The sequence below is a fragment of the Protomyctophum parallelum genome (assembly GCF_964188405.1).
Source record: "Protomyctophum parallelum genome assembly, chromosome: 6".
Taxonomy (NCBI): domain Eukaryota; kingdom Metazoa; phylum Chordata; class Actinopteri; order Myctophiformes; family Myctophidae; genus Protomyctophum; species Protomyctophum parallelum.
The window spans coordinates 6,057,240-6,072,649 of record NC_139701.1 but is presented as its reverse complement, the minus strand read 5'-3'; the positions used below and the strand labels follow the sequence as shown (position 1 = coordinate 6,072,649).

At 44.1% G+C, this 15,410-nt stretch overlaps 1 protein-coding gene across 1 annotated transcript in view; it reads left to right on the top strand.

Moving 5' to 3' along the window:
* The window catches only part of LOC310860518 (arf-GAP with coiled-coil, ANK repeat and PH domain-containing protein 2-like), a 103,907-nt gene that overhangs the window by 30,269 nt on the left and 58,228 nt on the right, over positions 1-15,410 (top strand). The window contains exons 3-5 of the mRNA XM_083767470.1: positions 6,365-6,484; positions 7,677-7,730; positions 14,760-14,818. Coding sequence (XP_083623596.1) covers positions 6,365-6,484; positions 7,677-7,730; positions 14,760-14,818 — 233 coding nt within the window. The remainder of the gene's footprint in view (positions 1-6,364; positions 6,485-7,676; positions 7,731-14,759; positions 14,819-15,410) is intronic.

Sequence of the window (15,410 nt, the reverse complement as noted above, 5' to 3'; positions counted from 1 at the left end):
TTGAGAACTACTGATTTTAGAATGCATTTGTAGAATCGGGTCTTCAGGGGTTAACAAGAACAAAGTGTTGTAGGACACGTTTCAGCTGACTCAGGGGTCAAACCTTCATTCGTCCGACTTTTTCTTAATCAGTGTGCCACCCTGCTCCCCTCCTCCCCTTCCTGGCTCCTTGAGTTCGCCTGGTTTTATCCAGCTATGCACTGCAGTGAGGTGCATTCCTTCAGTCACGTAAATCAGGGGTTCTCAATGTTTTTGGCTGGGGACCCCCGGAAATGCTTTGGCCATGTCACGTGACCCGCTATTCAAAAATAGCAGATTTATAAGCTCATAGCTTGAATATGCTGTACTTCGTGCCGTGCTGTGAGTTTGTCGAATATATATATTTTAAAGCTAACTCTTTTTTTTAATTTATATATTTTTTTTTTATCCCACGATTTTGTAACCCATTTTTCACCCCTGTGTCAATCATCTAATGTGATCCTGGGCTCTACACACCCTCCACCAACCTGGGGAGAGCAACGGACTTGAACTCATGCTTCCTTCATGCTTGAGTGTCCAAGTTGCTCCTTTACACCTGACAGGGGGGAGTTTCCCTGGTTGGACGTAGCGCGTGGAAGGAACACGTTATTCCAACCAGTTCCTTTCCCCTCCATCAGGCACCCCGGCTGGCCAGGGGGAGGCAGTTTAGAGACCAGGATTACTGCATTTTTTTGTGAGGCTACCTACCCTAGGGGACACGGGGAGAACATGCAAACTCCACACAGAAAGGCCCTTTCGCCAACCCGCCTTCAGGTATGGGCACTGATGACACGGAGGAGGAAACACGCCGCCAGCACCCACAGCGCCCCGAGCGGGAGTCGAACCCAGGACCTTCTAGCTGTGAGGCGACAGCACTACCAACTGTGCCACCGTGCCCCTTAAAGCTAACCTTTTTAACTTAAATCTTTGCTTCTGGAGGGGGGGGGGGTCCCTGGAACAAAATTATTTTGAGATGGGATCTGCGGCCAAATTCATACATATATTGTATTTTTTTTATTTTTTTATTTTTTAAAGATACTTTTGGGGGCTTTTTGCCTTTATTGATATATTTTACAGTAGTTAGACAGGAAAGCGGGAGCGATATGGTGGGAAGACACGCAGCAAAGCTAGGTCGTTGGGGTTCAAAGTCTGATGAGTGATGACTGGATAGTTCCTCTGTTATGACAACAAAGTACATACTTACTGTACACCCCCTCACATCTACCCACATACGATTTGTCTTTTTAGGTACAGTAGGTAACCTCAGAATTATCAGGGTGATGCTTGAAAGAGCTTAATAACTACTAACAGTGCTTCTGCAGCATATTCCAGTAAAAACAGTGGTTTGGTTTCACTGTGCCAGTGGTGTGGTTTTACTGTGTCAGTGGTGTGCAGTACCTTGCTGAACATAACATTTCATTCCATCACGACCGATGGATTTCCTAGTATTTATTTGGGAGAGGGTACACCACGCCTCCTCCAATGTTAAGCACTCGTATGTATCACCCTCTCTCCAGTACCTGTTGGGCTTGAAATAGGATCTTCTGTGAGTCTCATAAAATGCCCAGATATTTGGTCCACTGTAAGTTCAAGTCAGTAGATTGGCTATTTTCAAATGGCGATGTACAGTATATAGGTTTACAGTGCTCATGTGTTAGTTGCTTCTTTTGGGCTTGTTTTCGTAGGTAAGGTTGCTTATTTCCCTTGCAAAATCTGACAACACTGGCTCAGGTCAACAGCATTGTCTTTATTCTACGCCACGCCTCCCCTGCGTCGTCATCCTTGAGTAGCTGCTTCACTTTTTTTTAGCTTTTGTTGGTGTATTTCTCTCAGAATGTGTTTTCCCGTGCGTCATTCATTTTAAATGCCCAATTCCTTTCCATTTAGAAGCTTTTTTATATCGTCGGTAACTGTAACCAGGGTTTAGTGTTTGATATGTTAATTTAGGATGTGACCAATTCTTTATCTGGGCATATTTAACCCATTCTGAACGGGCACCCATTTTGGTGTCAGCATCATGTCGTGCTTTAGCTATTTAAAAATAGCAGATCTACAAGCTCATATCGCGCCACCGAGTGGCGCGATACGAGCTTGTAGGTCTGCTATTTTTAAGTGGTGCAAACCACTTCTACGTCCAGCTTACAATGCCTTGCACGTGTTTGTTTGTGTGTGTGTCTGTCTGTGTGAGCATGGAACGAGAGAAGTATGTGACATGGCTGCCACCTGCTGGACGCACGGGAGTTGCACCACTTGGTTCACACTGGTGTGATTTTTTTTTTAAATCGAAGAACAACTGACATTTTTAGAATCTGATCTCAGGTCAGAATGGGTTCATCAGACCAGTGTTGTGTCCAGTGGAAACCTCGTATGAATCTGATCTCAGGTCAGAATGGGTTAAACCGTTACACTGTGCTCATCCCACACTGATCTTGACTGGAGTTTTTTCAGTTTTTTTTTTTTTTTATCTATAAGTTGGTAGTAAAAACACAGCGCCATGATCGGTTGTTTCTTGTACCCAGTCTTAATATTGCCATAGAACAGATACTGTAGTGTAGATAGTTTTTGATCTGTAATGTAGTATATTACATAACTTCTGTTAGTGGCAGCGCTAATGCTAATGTGCTCACCCACCCATCCGGTATTTCTGGTGCATTTGTGGGTACAGCTTTCAGTATCTGTTAATAGTCTCATCTTATACCCTACATTTGCATAATTAGAATCTTGTAGGATAGCCACCAGGGTCGCAAAACTCTGTCAAAATTCCTGTTGCAAATATATAACCTCAGTGAAACCCAAAGGACTTGGTCGCAGTTATTTAAGACTGCGATAGGTGTATACTGTACATGGCATGTGTCACCACCATATACATTTGCTGTTCATTTACAAACCATAAATTGTCTTCTCCATATGCCGGTGGTCTCTGTCCTTTCCTAGCCTATCGATGTCCCAAACCCTCAGCATACTTACTGTACAAGAGTGTTGTTATTTTATGAGAGGTGTTCTTGGAAAAATAAAACATGAAAGGCATCTGTTTGCCCAGAAACACAAAGTTCATTAATGTGGATCCTCAGATATAAGATTGTTTGGTAGAGTTAGTAGGTGTTGTTGTTGTTCTTGCTGAAGCGCGGCACCCTGCTTCCTTGTATGCACCCTGGGTCACTCCGGTGTCTGTAGGCATTCCATAGACTAGAGAAGTTACTGTAGGTGTCAGTCTCCAGGGCTGACTGAGTTCTCACTGAGCGAGCCCTCTCTACTGTAGGTAATGTACTGTATGTGTATGACCCACCACTTAGTCATACATACAGTACAGTATGGCTCAAATAACAATTTCACAATAATTGTCACCATGGCGCTGGCAAGGCAGGGAGTCAGTCAGTTAATAGTCGTACCATAAAGAATCGAAAGAATCTTCCAAATACAAATAGATGGGTGTTATTTTCTCATATAGGATACGACAGGAAGCACGCACATCTCCAGAAATTCTACAGGTGCTGGTCAAAAATACGTACAATGAAAAAGGAAGGGATGTCCGCACACTGATTTGTAGCTCCTATAACAAAATACATAGTACATACATAAATGGATGCACCTGGGACGTATCCTCAGTGATGTATCCCAAGGTCATCGGGGTTTCGGGTCTCGCAACATCATACCCCTCACTCAGGTGACCCAGCCGGGAGTGATCAAGTCCCGACTTACGTCCCAGTAGCTACCCTCGATAAGTCCCATTAGGGAAAAACCAGGGCCACACAATCCATTCCTCCTGAACTACTCTGCCGGGACTGGGAGGTACCATTCTGGCACATGGAAGGACTAGGCTCTGTGGGTTGACACCTGTCCGGGCCCCTCCTACGTCTCACCAGGTCCACTCCTGCTCTCACCAGGTCAGGCCCTATGTGTTGCACCAGACTCCCAGCACCAGGCACTTTATTCAGGAATGGTGGATTCTCAAGCCGCAACGGTTCCGCAGGCCCCACCTTGCCCTTGGTGGTGCCGCCGGCTCCGCTTGAGGCTTGCATGGCCCTCCTAAAGGCCTCACCGTGGGTTTGTTGGGCTTCTTCCTCACGGAAGACACAGGCTGGGGCGCTAACCCATACTGCTCCCGGTTGCCGTCTAATTTCCGGCTGCCACCCGTCTCTCCGGTGGTCAGGAACATCTCTTATTGGTAACAACGTTTCGACCACTGTGGGTCTTCGTCAGGTATGAGTACACAACATCAAGAGGCGTATTATATTATACAACAGCATATGGGCAGGTCTACAAGGAACAAGCTCTGTTGCAATGATGAAAATCAAGCTAGACACGCCCACCGCATGTTATTTTCTCAACCTCAGCAGATCAGCACCACCTTTCAAAAACATTTAGCGTCTCTCACTCAGTGAAATGATATTCCAAATAAATTAAGTCAAATTATCTTTGCCGTCTTAACTTTTCTGTCTTCACTTTTCAGTCTTCACTTTTTTATCCCCACTACGAAAAGTATTAGTTTAGATAGTTCCCTACCTGACAGATCAGCTGTAAGCCTATTGTTTGTATTAACCTACCAACCCTTAAGTACTGTAGCTCTCCACACTCTAGCACACTTTAGCACACTCTAGCACACTAGACACACTCTAGCACACTCTAGCACACTTTATGAACTAACAAGCAGGAGAGTAGCCATTACTGGCAGCATTATAGCATTATATTATCCTACTGTCTCTGTACCCTAATCCTAAATGGCTAAACCCATGAGGATGACTGAACCAGTGGATGGACACACAAGGCGATGGAACGTGCACCATATGGGCCTTAGTTTCTCTTAGCTTGGCTTATAAGGATTCAAGTGAAGATGAGGGAATCTTCTGGAAGGAGGAGGTGGAGGAGTACACAATTCTGTTTGCGTTCCATAACGTGTGGACGTACGTAGATAGATTTAAAAGACAATACCTAGCTTATACTGTGATTAAAAAAAAACAATCTTCAACACCCACTTGTTGATATGAAATGCAAAACCTGCAATGAAATGTGACCAGATTTGACTGAGAACCTATACCATCACGCAAATTCCAGCTTTTCACCAGAGGAGAAAACCTTTTTTTTCTTTTTAATTTTTATGAGTTCATATCACAGGCAGACTCTTCACATACTAGAGCATGTCTGAAATAAGTATCAGAGCTGAAATCGAATGTACATGATATAAATGCTTAAACGATAAACATGTAGCTAGGGTAATGTTAGAGACCACATAAGTGAACCTTTATCAAGCCTGTTTTATCAAACTGAACAACCAATATGTCAATTTGAAGCTATGATTCCCTGCTTTCATATGACATGAAAAAACGAGAATTCAGAAAAATCCAATGGCAGTCCAATTTGGTCACAAATGGTGTTCCCTCCCATGACTTATATATACAGTGTGCGGTTAAATATTCTGTGTTATCATTGTAGCTGTAACCCACGCAGCCCACACATGCACAACGAGTTCTGTAGTATTTTAGGCAGCAGATGAGTGAGCGTCATTATTTAGGCCACAGCGTGTTGAGTGTTGAGCCTCTGCACTGCCTCCAGTGTGAGAGGAAATTGGGAGATATGCCAAGGTTTGTTACTGCGTTTACGTAACCTGGTATTATCCTCACCGCTGATGAGTCAGAGGGGAGAAAGGCTCCTTGTTAATTGCCAAGAATATATGTGATATAAAATGTTTTTTGCAGAGATACACTTTACATAAAGCACCCAGGAGGTCTGTCTGTGTTGGACATATTAGATATCTAAGTCTGTTGCGGTGATGGTATAGGCCTGATTTTATGACTTGGGTTCCTGGGAAAGCTGAATGGAAAAAGCAAAAGAGGCTGCCTCTTGACATGTATTTCCTTCAGGGTCCATATCATCTTCAGAATAAAATGTATTCTGAAAAAGGCATGGGTCGTCTCTCTGATCTTTTTATCTGTTCAAAAGAATCATCTCTTTGAATGAGAAATGCCCTCTGTACTGCCACAACTCCTTAGTTAGTATATCCGTAAGCGCAAATGACCTAACCCCATTTTGCTGCAGTCCAAGAGAGAGAAAGCTGCTGTTTTGCTACGGGCACAGCTGCCATTTGTGTTTGAAGTAAATGCTCATGAACAGCTGAAAAATAACCTACATACTCAGACAACGTTCTTCCAGGGCAGGAGAAATAAAGGAATATTAATTGTCAGCAACACATTTATCTAGTGTTTGAATATGAAACACTGCCCGTAATAAGCTTTAACAAGAGCCGTTTCACTATTAACTCACTCTCCTCCATTCTGCCCTCCTCTCTTCCTCATTCCCTCCATTTTTCTCTGTCTTTCCCCTGGCTCTGTCTCTGCTGTGCTCTCTCTAGCTGGTGAAGTTGTGCATTGGGATGATCGATGCAGGCAAAGCCTACAACACAGCCAACAAACAGTTTGTCAGCGGCATCCGGGAGCTGGCCCAGTCGTCCACCAAAGATGAGGTCATCGAGGTAAACAACTATAGTACAGTCTTCACCTATATAACACTAAATAACTTGTCTACAGGGTTTTCACTTGTTTCGTTTATTTCGTTTATTATTTATCAGCCCCTGTCGGTCTTGATGAATAGGGTTTATTTTTTCTTCATCTCACTTAACCCATTTTTGGGCGGGAACCCCTTTTGAAAAATAGCAGATCTACAAGCTCATAGCGCGCCACCGAGTGGCACGCTACGAGCTTGTAGGTCTGCTATTTTTGAAAAATCGAAGAACGACATAGAAACATAGCTTTTTCAGAAAACTGTCAGGATAGGATGTAGAAGACATTTGTATAATCTGATCTCAGGTCAAAATGAGTTAAGTTATGCATACAATGGAGTCCAAATAAAATAGAGACAGCCTTTTAAGGCCACACGGCGTGTTGTCTTTCTCCCACACATTTTTGCACGGAGAGGCTTGCACTTCCGGTCTCTGTCTTTTTTGTATATTTCCCCTCCCGCCACTCCCCTGGGGGTCGCACATTCAACCACAGTGCATTATTTACATGGAATACATTGCTCTCTCTCTCTCACTCTCTCACTCTCTCACTCTCTCACTCTCTCACTCTCTCACTCTCTCACTCTCTCACTCTCTCTCTCACACACACACACACACACACACACACACACACCCCGCCACACACTTCATTGTTGATTCCAAATGTCCAAAGCAGTGCTGTGCTCTTGAGAGCGTTTCCTCTCAGACATACCTCAATGACAGGAGGCTAAACTTAACTCACAGTTTACTGTGTGCATCTCGTCAGGTGCTGCTCGAGTCGTACGCTTGCTTTGTGCTGGTGTAATGTGTCGCTGCAGGAGGCCGTTTATGCAGGAATGCAAAGTTCTTGTCTCATTGACCGTGAATATTGTGCTGATGATTATAATTATATTATTGTATAGTATTACGAGTAGTAATAGTAAAATGTTTAAAATATTAGAAGCTAATTTTAATTTGTTTTAATACACAGACCTGTGTTTTAACCACTTTCAATTATTTTGAAATATTGCCAATTCTTGTGTGAAAATAACAGATCTACAAGCACATCACACACACACACACACACACAGTCACACACACACACACACACACACACACACACACGCACACGCACGCCAAAGTATAAATCGGTCTCAATTGGTTAATGCACACATTTCTCTGTCCACAGTCCAGCCTGTCAAAGTTTGCAGAGAGCCTGCAGGAGATGATCAACTACCACACGGTAAGACGTCACAACGGATGTCCTGCTTAGCTTCCTGTCAACAGTTAACAGAGGATAACAAAAAGCAGAGATGAGCCCACAGAACCACAGGAAGACATTCTTCACTGTCGAGGGATGGAGTTCAGAATGAAAGACCGCTTAGTTGCTGCTGACTCTTGGTGCACGCATGCGCTTGTTTTATAACCAAAGTGTCAGTGTGGGTGTGCCCTCCGCATTGCGTTGAGGTTTTGCTTGTCATTTGAAAGACCCCTAAACAGAATTGTAAAATTAAGTAGTCCATCCGGTGGCCTGTGGTCTATAAAGTTACTGTGTTACAAGTTTCCTGTCCTTGTAAAAGACAGCCCCAGTGTTATGGGGCTTTCGACCAACTAAACAAAACATTATAGTTGTAAGAACAGTTTACGACTTGATAAGTGTCACGGACAGATGTGAATTCAGAGGACACGATGTGGTACTGCTGCTGTGTAACAGCTTTGCAAGTTTTTGTTTTACTTACTGTGTCACTGAATCCAAAGCCTTATTATTAGTCTCCATAACGCTCAGGTGATCGTCCCAGATAGGAAGGCAATAATTAACCACTGCACCCCTGCCCATGCCAATAGCTCTTGTTCTACATATCTCTGTTGCTTACCTCTTGTACATGTCCTGCAAAGCAAGCGCCTGAATGACTGGATCAAATGATAAAAGCCCATGGCCCCTTAATTGCGTGAGTGCTGTTATTATCAAATAAAATGCACAATAATATTAGCCAGTGCAGCATGTTGCTTCCGGTGGCGTAGCAGCTTGTCGTTGGGCGTGTCCAGAGCAACGAGTGTAGTCTGAAATCCTGTGTCATTAGTCATGCGGCCATGTGCCGTTGCAGACTTTAGCCTATATTATAATGAATGATGCAAAGCACTCAACTTAATGTCACAGTACTTACAGTAAGACTGATGTCGGCATGGGGCAGAGTCCTCTACTCTGGACAGACTGGACCTTTGGATTCAGCCTTAATCTCTTCAGGCCAGCCTCCTGATCATTCTCACACACACACACACACACACACACACGTGCGCGCACACGCACACGCTCACTCACTCTCACTCTTACTCTCACTCTCACACACACACACACACACACACACACACACACACACAGTTGGTAATTTCTTCAAGGCGGCCCACTGACCACCATGCACTCCCATGAAAATACGCCCATCGGTTCTCCCGTTGTTTTGTTGACGGTTACACACAGACATCACCGGACTATTTGCAATAAATACCCTGCCACACATACATGCTATATCTATATCTATGGCATAACACTTTGGAAGTTACTCAGTAATCTCATCTCCTACTCTAGTCCCCTAAATCCCAAAGGAAACAGAACGGGGTAGGGCCAGTGACTCACCACTGAAGGCTTAAAGTTTCTGCAATAAATTTCCCTGACCCTCGGAGAGCCACAGGCCTGGGGCTTACAGTTACACTATGGCTCAACAGAGGAGAGCCACAGGCCTGGGGCTCACAGTTACACTATGGCTCAACAGAGGAGAACCACAGGCCTTGGGCTCACAGTTACACTATGGCTCAACAGAGGAGAACCACAGGCCTGGGGCTCACAGTTACACTATGGCTCAACAGAGGAGAACCACAGGCCTGGGGCTCACAGTTACACTATGGCTCAACAGAGGAGAACCACAGGCCTGGGGCTCACAGTTACACTATGGCTCAACAGAGGAGAGCCACAGGCCTGGGGCTCACAGTTACACTATGGCTCAACAGAGGAGAGCCACAGGCCTGGGGCTCACAGTTACACTATGGCTCAACAGAGGAGAGCCACAGGCCTGGGGCTCACAGTTACACTATGGCTCAACAGAGGAGAACCACAGGCCTGGGGCTCACAGTTACACTATGGCTCAACAGAGGAGAGCCACAGGCCTGGGGCTCACAGTTACACTATGGCTCAACAGAGGAGAACCACAGGCCTGGGGCTTACAGTTACACTATGGCTCAACAGAGGAGAACCACAGGCCTGGGGCTCACAGTTACACTATGGCTCAACAGAGGAGAGCCACAGGCCTGGGGCTTACAGTTACACTATGGCTCAACAGAGGAGAGCCACAGGCCTGGGGCTTACAGTTACACTATGGCTCAACAGAGGAGAACCACAGGCCTGGGGCTCACAGTTACACTATGGCTCAACAGAGGAGAGCCACAGGCCTGGGGCTCACAGTTACACTATAGAGCACCGAAGTCCTGACGTAACTCGCTCATCCCGACGATTCCCCTGGTTCGCGGAAGTAGTTTCTCTATGGAGAATAACATGGGGTGATCTTAATATCGTCTATTATAAGCGTTGTGGTCCAAAAATAAACAAGCTGTCTCGGCGTTATTGTCGGGGAGGTGTCTCTGTATCGTTTGCAACAGTCAGTCACTCATATATGATACAGTCTGCTTCTAGCGAAAATCTAACTAATTCAGCAGCAGTAACATTAGCGTTTTCTCTCAGTCAGTTGATTCTTCATATCCATATGAGTGAAGCGGCCGGGGTGACATGTTTATTTTTCAAACACAGTTGTTATATGAGGCGATCTCAAATCGCCTCAATGGGGATTTCAATGCAACTAAACAAATACATGAACCTGGGGACTGACGCCCTCTACTGAAAGTGACGTCAGACTTCGGTGCTTTATGGCTCAACAGAAGAGAATTTACTGGATAACAATATCAAACCGCACTATACTTTCCCAGTCTTGGAGGCTAATAAGAAAACGTATGGCGTGTTGAGTCACATGGGGGATCCACCCTGTTCCTTTGGGGTTTACTGGTCCAACAGACTGAGGTCAGGCAGTTACTAGCTTTTAATGGTCACTGTGTTTTGAAAACAGCTACACGGCTCATTGTGTCCAGTAGAAACAATGAAACCCCACACACTCCAGAAGTCTAGAACACCATAGTGGTGTCCATAACCTCACCCCCCCCCCCCCCCCCCTTATCTGTCTGATCTTGTTCACGTCGACATTCCCACCCGGTCTCTTCGGTCTGCCTCCTCCATCAAACTGAAAGTCCTCCCAGCCTGTCTGTCCACCATGGGGTCAAGAGCTTTCAGCCGCTCTGCCCTGCACCCTCCCCCCTGATATAAGAAACATGGACTCAATCACCTCATTTCAAACCCACCTGTTTAGGCAGGCCTATGATTGATCTGTGTTTTCTGCTGCAAGCTATACAAGCTATACTTTATTGTCTGCTTTTGCTTTTAACTGTGTTTTGTGTTTTTAACTTGAGTTAACCTTGAGTGCCCTGAAAGGTGCCTTATAAATATAATGTATTATTATTAAAGGCCCATTCATACTCCTAGGCCTTTTAGGTGATGACCTTAATTATCACCTAAACGGTGATAATGAGTTGAGGCCATCACACTCGCGGTGATGTCCTTAAGACTCCGCCTCCCTCTGGTTCAGATGCAGAACTCCCATGCCTGCAAAACCAAGGGAACCCACTTCTAGACCAATCGGTGTATGGAGACCCAGCCTGTGTGGCATGCATGCACTTTCTAGACCAATCAGTGTATGGAGACTCAGCCTGTGTGGCATGCATGCACTTTCTAGACCAATCAGTGTATGGAGACCCAGCCTGTGTGGCATGCATGCACTTTCTAGACCAATCAGTGTATGGAGACCCAGCCTGTGTGGCATGCATGCACTTTCTAAGAACATTTTGAAAGACATGTTAATGCCCTTTGACTAAAGCACTGAGCCACAACATTCAGACACTGTCTGTGCTGGCCATGAATACTACTAATAATTGTTTTTAATTGGTTACTAAACTACAAAACACAAGTATTGAGTTAATCTGAGCCGTTCTTTCTGTGTGTCTGTGTGTGTATTTGGTCTGCAGTATATGGCTAATGACAGGTGGACTTAGGCAGGAAACCTTAGCCTCCAGTGTTGAGTCATAGACTCGGATCAACCTTGTGGTGGCTCCTTTGGGATTTAGGGAACTAAACTAGTCTCACCCCCACGACACACACACACACACACACACACACACACACACACACACACACACACACACACACACACACACACACACACACACACACACACACAGGCCGGAGCTGAAACTGTGACTCAGCCGCAGAGACTAATGTGGTCTCATCAGCTGACTGCTGTTTAATATTTCTTTTTTTTTTACCAGTCAGCGATCTCAGAGCACATGATCCACTCAAGACGCACACTGCTGTTTGTTCCCAGGGACAGGGCCAGTCACGGACACAGCCCTTATTGTCCTGTCTGTCTAGTGACTATCATCTGCTCTGAAATCAGACTGAAAACGCTGTTTAGGGACGCCGCTGTTTATAGGGGATTTCGTTTGCTGATGGGGTGTTTTGGTTTTGGTTTGCTTTTAGCCCATTTTGGGCGGGAACCCCTATTGGTGTTTATAGCATTATGTCATGCATTATGCTATACTTTAGCCACCGAGTGGCGCGCTACGAGCTTGTAGGTCTGCTATTTTTTTAAAGTCGTGAAAATGTGGCGCAAATCTTTTAATATATATATTGAATATATTTTCATTTTTAACTAAAATATTTGCTTATGGGGGGTCCCTGGAACTACATATTTTCAGATGGGGGTCCGTGGGGCCCAATAGAGAGAATTCTGGGGGTTGTTGACATGAAAAAGGTTGAGGACCACTGACATAGAAACATAGGTTTTTCAGAAAAATTTTGAAGCCTTTTTTTTTTTATCGACCTCAGTTCAAAATGGATTAAGGTGCACAGATTAATGAGGGTATGACTCACTAACGACTAACGAGCATAAGCACGTGTTGCAGCTGTGTGCATGTATGTTTGTTTAGTATACGAGGTGGAATTTTCAAAGTCAGCCCTTTTTCCACGTATATTCAGTTGCGTTTTACTTCTGCAAAATTGAACACAGTGAAGTTGAGACACAAGCACACATGTGGAATGTGCTGAATGCTGAACAAATGGAAATTTAAGCTTTTATACCCCAGATGTTTGTGAAATGTTTTCGGTAACCCGGACTTCCTCCAAAGTAAAGAGATGAAAAGTGGGGAAAAATGCATATCCCAAGATGTTCAAGATGACAATAACACTGATAGAGAAATATTGTATTACTACAGTACTTGATCCTGTCATTGCGGTCAATTTACAATTACAATTTAGGCATTTAGCAGACTCTCTTAATCCAGAGCGACTTACATTAGGCAAGAACAAAAAAGCATGGGAGTACATCACATATATTAAATGCATTTATCATGAAACATGCGTAAGCTAAGAACGTAACTAGAACATATCTACATAATGACACTATCATCATCATACTATAATTCTAACAATGAATGAATGAATGTCAGAAACACCGGCGTATCTCCTCATTGCCTGCACCAATCGCTCCCACTTTTCACACAGGCATTGACCATAATAATATGGAGGTCTTTTTTCGATTTGACACATTAATGATTAATAATGAATTTATTAGTGAATTAACCTCGCACCCTCACACACCTCCGCCCCTTGGCGACACCTGCATCACAGGCCACCGTTCTCACCGTTACCCCACTGGCATGCTTCCTCTAGCTACCGCCGCAACACAACAAATAGTGCCCTATACAATTTGGCGCCGCTGACTGTGTGTGTGTGTGTTGCATCCTTTGGCCGTCTTCTCCTACCAAACTACACCATTTGCACACATCTCACCATGCACTACAGCAACAGCTTGCCTGTCCACACATCAACCACTACTTTGCATTCATATTCATGTCATATTTACAGTACTACGGCCTTCACAGTGACCGGGATATTGTGTGTGTGTGTGTGTGTGTGTGTGTGTGTGTGTGTGTGTGTGTGTGTGTGTGTGTGTGTGTGTGTGTGTGTGTGTGTGTGTGTGTGTGTGTGTGTGTGTGTGTGTGTGTGTGTGTGTGTGTGTGTGTGTGTGTGTGTGTGTGTGTGCGAGAGGGACGATAAACAGTCAGCAACACGTTAAATTTCTACTTATACTAAAGAAAGAGGCAGCGATGGAGCCATAAGTCCATATCCATAAATTGCGCAAAATACTGTTAAACATGACGGCAGCAGCCTGCTGCATCCTCCTAGCTGTTTTGTGCTAAGCTAATTATCATACGGAACCACAACAGTCAACACGGCTCTGACCAGGGTTGCCACATTGACTGAGAGGGAAACAAGCAACCAGGTCTATGAAAATGTTAACAGGCCAGATCAAGTCAGAAAATCCGAAAATAATAATAATAATAAATAAATCTAGAATAAGAAACAATATTGCTGACTGTCAGTGTCAAACATCATTGTCCAATGTTGTTTTAGAGCAGTGGTTCTCAAACATTTTCATGTCATGGACCACTAATATTCTATATATATATATTTATATATATATATATTATATATAATATATATATATATATATATATATATATATATATATACACACCGGTGTATATATACAGTATATACACACACCGTATATCTAGGTGTGCCCCGAGATTTTTAGGCTATGAAAAGTGTGCGCTGGGACAAAAAAGGTTGAGAAACACTGCTCCAACGCACCTACCCTTTTTCACACCGCCCCCAGGCAGGCATCTGAAACAATTCCCCACACTGAACATAATTTGCTGTTCATATATTCAGAACGGGTAAGGACTAGTGCATATAAACTATTATTGTGCTGTCTACATGACATGCTATAAGTCTGTTTCAAATGCTATCCAAGTCTAAAAAGTGCTATCTAAGGGGGTAGGGTAGTTTACCCTACCCCCTTAGATAGCACTTTTTAGACTTGGATAGCATGTGAAACAGACTTAAAACAGACAACGCAACATTTGGTGAAATCATGTGAAACTAAAGCCAGTTCCCTAGTGGAACTCTATATGAACTCGGTATGATGCAAATGTTTATCTTTCACCACCAGCTGTTCTCCCTAACTGTGAGGGAAGTGAAATGTTTGTGTGGTAAAATGTGTGGAACTGAAGCTCTTATTGTTGGATATAGAAATAACTGTTCCTTCTATCTCCACAGATATTGTTTGATCAGGCCCAGAGATCAATCAAGGTGCAGCTTCAAACATTTGTCAAAGAGTAAGTACTGATGAAGTCTCCATTGCCATTGGCATGCTGCTCGTATTTGTGGGTGTTTTCAGCTTTCCAGAATGTTTACCTTTATCTAGACGATTTATATTGTAGCCAATATCCATCCACATGCTGCTCTCATCCAAGTGGCTTGGTGTCTGCAGTATTAGAATGATCGTAATATCCTATATCATCCATAATTGTGATAGGAGAGATCAATTCACCACTACCCCCATTTATTCAAGATAATCATTTGGAAGTGGAGGGTGGACCTTATTATTATGGCCCTAGATATTACGGGCGGCTGTGGCTCAGGAGGTAGAGCAGGTCGTCCAATGATCCCTGGGTCGGCGGTTCGAATCCCGGCTCCTCCTGTCCACATGTCGAAGTGTCCTTGGGCAAGACACTGAACCCTACATTGCCTCCAATGAGTCGGTCGGTGTTAGCTTGCCACCATTGGTGTGTGAATGTGTGAAGTGAGGACGCTGGCGTCGACTGTTCACCGCTTCACCTCCCAAACTTTTAATGAATGAACCATTGTAAAGCGCTTTGAGCGCTATAAAGCGCTATAAAAATGCAATTAATTATTCATTATAGATTG